The sequence below is a fragment of the Citrus sinensis genome, chromosome 5, assembly GCF_022201045.2.
Source record: "Citrus sinensis cultivar Valencia sweet orange chromosome 5, DVS_A1.0, whole genome shotgun sequence".
Taxonomy (NCBI): domain Eukaryota; kingdom Viridiplantae; phylum Streptophyta; class Magnoliopsida; order Sapindales; family Rutaceae; genus Citrus; species Citrus sinensis.
This window is the reverse complement of record NC_068560.1, coordinates 26910891-26916035: the sequence shown is the minus strand read 5'-3', so window position 1 is coordinate 26916035 and position 5145 is coordinate 26910891. Positions and strand designations below refer to the sequence as shown.

Genomic DNA, 5145 nt, shown 5'->3' with positions numbered 1-5145 from the left:
TCTGATCCCAAACTAGCAAATACACACATGATAAAGTCATCATCACTCATGTTACTACCTGCAGCCCTAAGAGCATTCAATATGGACTTCATTCTAGAGTAATACTCATGAATAGTTAATGAACCCTTTTTGGTGGTCTGGATTTGTGTTCTGAGGTGTAAGATTCTAGCTCTAGTTCTTGCACCAAACTGATTGGAAAGAGTTGTCCACACCTCAAGGGAGGTGGAACAATCCACCACAGTGCCTAAGACTTCCTCAGTTAGTGAAGATAACAACCAACTTAGAAGAATGTGGTCTTGTTTCTTCCAGACTTGGTATTCTGGGTTGGGTGTGGTAACTATTGTTTGGTCTTGTCCAAGGTTTATGAAGACTCTAGGAGGGCAGATATGATTGCCATCTATGAACCCCTCAAGCTCGTTTGCTCTAATGCTAGAAATCACTTGTGATCTCCAGAGCATGAAATTGTTTTGATTGAGCTTAATGGGGGTTGTGAATACATATGTGCTGCTAGTGATGTGTTGAGTGGGTGAGGGTGTGTTGTGACTTGAACTTCGTTCAGTGTTTTGATTTTCATTTTGATTCAAGTTGCCCATCTGATCATTTTGATTCACATTTGCTTGTGTGCTGCTACTGCTTGCCATAGCTTTAAAGATGGCTCTGATACCAACTTAAAATTCCTTAAGAATTGCTTTTTCTTAGCATGCAGAGCAAAATAAACTAGAGAGCTTTTGTATTCGAAAATAAAGCTTGAATTGATTTCAATGTTTACAGGCCAACGTCTATATATACATAAGAAAAAAAAATGACAGCTAGCTAAAAGATAACAAATTCAGATAAAACAAAAACAATCACTAAATCATTGGCCAATAATATAGTGCTTCTAGAATCTTCATCCATTCATCCCATGTGCTGATATTACTCTGTGTAACTGTTTTGCCACCTCATTGAATTCATCTAATTTCTTTCATCAGTTGACTGTAAATGTATGTAGCTCAGGTGGCATGCCACTGTGTCATTAAAGTCAGTGGTTGACTGGCTAAGATCATGGCTGCTATTTTCAACAATAATTACATTAAAAAAGAACATCATTAATATGAAAATTAAATAAAATAAATCTTAAACAAACCGATGGGTCGCCCCCTACATTTTCCTCCTCCTCCTCCGCCTCATTTTCCTCTGACATCGACGTCTCAGACTCGTATTCAACCTCTGTCATGCGACGTTTAGCCTACAGTTTTACACATAACTCTTATCAGTAGCAGACTAAATATGTTCACTAGCTATCAAGTTAGTGAGACAGATTAATGAATCGGTGGCGTACCATTTTTTCATTCAAGTGTTGAAGTGTTGTATTGACGTCACCTGCCCAAAAGTCTTCATCTAGTTTCCAATTTTGAACTGCTCGTAACCTTGGTGTCTTCAAAACTCCTGCAGAGAAAGTATTCAACTTGGGGCAATTCTCCACGATTAAAACTTCCAAGGATGGGAAACTGATGGCGTAATTGCCAGAGCAGAAGCTTGTGATACTTCCCGAACTTTCAAGAAACAACCACTTCAATTTGCTGAAAACAATTTCAATTCTCTAAGTCATTTGCAGCTATTTCTTCCAGCCTATGTCATTCGGATACTCTCAATTCTCTAAGTTGCACGAGTTTTGGCTGTTTGGGGTGTTACTAAGCTTATTAGTTGCCAACAGTCGCATACCTTCAAAACTGTGAGATTTCAGAAAGATGCTGAGGATGGTACAAGACTTATCAAGCTAAGCGCGCACTCTTTTACCTCTAGAAATTCAAGATTTTGAAGAAATGAGTCCAACTTGGAATCTGGATTCCATAAGTGCTCCTTAATAAACCAAAGTTTATTTAGCTTTAAGCTTTTTATCTGTGCGATCCCCTCGGCATGTTCCTCAACCTCTTCACATGAAAATATTTTTTTTGTATTGACAAGTACTCAGTACAAGCTTTTCTAGATTGTGAATATTCTGAAGCAGACCAACTTGGAAAAAATCTGACCCATCAGAAATGAAATGAAGAATTTTAAGCTTGTGAAACTGGGCCTGCCGCCATGTGGTGAAGATATATTTGCTTAATGTCAACTCCTCCAAGTTGGGGAAAACCTGTTGACCAATCAGACAAAGCTAGTTTGGAGTTGAGGTGACAAAAATATAAAGTAAATGAAAAAAAGAAGAGAGAAAAATACGGTCAGGTCACAAACTAACTAACATGACTAAACTTTGAAAAATAAATCGATCATTTCAGCATAGCAAATAAAATCATAATTCGTACCTTTTCGAACCAAAAGAGGGGTTCTTGAGCTGGAAAATCAAGTTGGCCCTCCTGAATATATTCTGAAGTAAACACCTCTACGTCGCTAACTTCTAGTTTTCTCAACTCAGGACATTCCAATGTGTGCATTCCAGAGTAGAAAGTTGTCAGATATGGCAAATCCCGTAGTTTGAGGAATGTTAAACTTGGAAATATAAACTTAGTGGCTGCGTCATTACCCCTTACGTCATTTGCAACAATCTCCTCCACTGATCCACAATCCTTGATAGAAAGCGTTTCAAGCTGCAGAAGGCTCTTGGCAACGGAGGTTGGAAATATACTTTTCAACCTCTGACATTCAAATATTCTCACGAGGACTAGATTTGGGAAGATGAGCTTTCCTCGAGGATCCTTATTCCATATCTTCGTCAATTTTGGTAGACAAAAAACATGCAATTCTCTCAATCGAGATACTGCTCCAGAATGTGTTTCTTCAGAATTTAACTCCTGGAGATTAAATATCTCTTCTAGTGAACCACAAGCACCAACAATTAGTGATTGAAGTTTCAAGAATCTTGCAAACATATTATGAGGGAAAATAGTCCATAGACTTTTGCAGAATATAACTTCCATTAGTTTTAGTTTGCAAAAGGACTCCCCAGTAAATTGGTTGTGCCATATCAGTTATACATTTCCTCTAAGCTAGGTAATACAACCTGTAGCAGTTATACATGTCATTGAATAACTGAGTTACTAACCTCTTATTCTAGTTGAAAGCACTAATGGAAAATCTTTTAGAATAAAGAAATAATTGAATATAAGACCACAAAGATTATGGAGAGTGAAGAATGTGAAAGTCTTTTACCTTCTCGTTGAAGAAAGATTGAATCCCCACTACAGTCATGTCTGTGTTGATATTTTGCAAAATGAATGCCTTCAATTCAGGGCATTTCGCCATCCGCAGCTGTTTCAAGGATGGAAGTTCAATACAATTTCCAGAACAAAATCTTGTGAGCTTTGCAAGATCTTTCATCTTTAGGAAGTTTAATTGAGGGAACACGATGTCCTTCCTTTCTTCTTCTATCATCTCTTCCGGGAAAACTATCCCTTCTAAGTCCATGCACTTGCGTATCTCGAGGTGCTGGAGCTGCACGAAGCTTCTGACTAGTGAAGTTGAAAATAAAAACTTCAAATTATTGCAGCCATGCACAATCAAACGAGTTAAATTCTGAATGCAGGATGACATTGCTGGAAGTTGATTGTGCCAAATCGTCTCAGAATTAATTGCAGAAAGTTTCAAGGTCTCCAAGTTGGGGAAGGCAACCTGCATATACATATGGCTTTTGGTTCAACATATTTTCATATAAATAAAAGAAAATTTCAATAACAAACAAACTATGCACAGACAAATTAATTTTTAACAAACCAAAAGAAGCAAAAAGAATATAAAGAAACAGAACAAGGTTGTTGATAACAAACCTTTTCATTGAAAAGTTGTTTGTTAGTATCACGCTCATAATCCAGAATGACTTCAGTAGACAATGTGCCGCTTGCCAATAGTTCCTGTTGCCTTTGCAAACTGTAAGGTTTCTTCACTACAGAGCAAAAGCTTCTAAGTTGCGGCAGAGATTTAAGAGTCAGTTTGCGCAATTGACTAAACTCAATCTTATCAATCACTTCAGTATTGTTGATATCATCTTCCCTGCCAACCTCAAATATCACTTTCATATTCTTGCATGCAGTCACTTTAATTGTTTGAAGTTGTGGAAGGCCTCTGGAAATGGAAAATGAGAAGATATGGGTCAATTTTTCGCAGCTTTCCACTTTTAGGTTTCTTAATCTGAGGAAAGACTCTGCTCTGAGTTGACTACAACTTATCTTCTCCAAGTTCATCAAATTGCTAAGAGATAATGACTCCAATAGGGGAAAGGCATCTCGAGGAACCAACTCTGTTGAATCATTGATACACAGAAGGTATGGATTATTTTGGATATGAAGAAGCTTCAAACTTGGAAAACCCTCCCTATCTAATTCATAAACAACATTTTCCACACCCTGCACTTCATCTAGCCATAGTTCTTCAAGTCCCTTTAACTGCGTGAAAAATTTATCCTTCAGGCAAATGCTGGCGTTGAGCTTGAGACTGATGTCATTTGTCTTCTCCCTGAACCACGTACAACCACCTGTCCACTTCCTTCCTGCAACTTCAGATAGCTTTTTCTCCAGTTTAGAAATGACCTCTTTAATACGTTCCTCAAATTCCTAATAAAAGTACCTTCATCCCCAAATCTTCGAACACCCGTGGCAAAAAATGTACTTTGTTGCGACCCTACCATCTTTTTCAATGTGAGATTTGCTTAGGGTGTTACGTACACCCACTTTAGGCACTCAATGTCCTCACTGAGGTTTGTCCAAGCATCTTTTAAGAGGACACGCAGAGTCTCTCTAATACTATTTGTCATGACCCAACCCAAACTTGCCAAGATATTATCCGTTTTAGGCCTATTTAACTGTTAATGAGCTTTAGATTTAGCCTTTCAGCCTAGTTACAAGTTAGGTTTTGATCAAGTAACTTTATTTTTATTTTATTTTAGAGATCCAGAATGCTGCTTTAATTATATGCTAGATGGCAAGTGCAGAATGTTGTACAATTTCTTTCTCCTATATTCTCTCAAACTAATTAAGTAGCTCTTAGGCTTATAGATGTCTCCTCATTGCCTATAACAATCATTATTCTTGTTAAAGAAATGATGGTGCTTTTATTTTTTCCACGCAACCAAGTCTTGGTGGATCCCAAATACAGTCTCATCTTTCAATTCAAGGCCGAACACTCTCAAGTGCCGAGTTCAAGTTATGAGCCAAATGATATTTAGATTCTTAA

At 37.6% G+C, this 5145-nt stretch overlaps 2 protein-coding genes across 2 annotated transcripts; both read right to left on the bottom strand.

The window, feature by feature from the left end:
• Positions 1 to 1101: 1101 nt before the first annotated feature.
• Positions 1102 to 2934, bottom strand: LOC127898693 (uncharacterized). Its single transcript, XM_052442838.1, has 3 exons — positions 2286 to 2934; positions 1322 to 2116; positions 1102 to 1228 (listed from the first exon to the last, which is right to left on the bottom strand). Exons 1-2 carry the CDS (start codon positions 2895 to 2897, stop codon positions 1916 to 1918), a joined length of 813 nt encoding a protein of 270 aa, XP_052298798.1. The 5' UTR covers positions 2898 to 2934; the 3' UTR covers positions 1102 to 1228; positions 1322 to 1915.
• A 10-nt stretch (positions 2935 to 2944) lies between these two features.
• On the bottom strand, positions 2945 to 4600 carry LOC127902386 (uncharacterized). The gene is made up of 4 exons (XM_052441294.1): positions 4540 to 4600; positions 3744 to 4462; positions 3130 to 3588; positions 2945 to 2980 (listed from the first exon to the last, which is right to left on the bottom strand). Exons 1-4 carry the CDS (start codon positions 4598 to 4600, stop codon positions 2945 to 2947), a joined length of 1275 nt encoding a protein of 424 aa, XP_052297254.1.
• Positions 4601 to 5145: the final 545 nt, after the last annotated feature.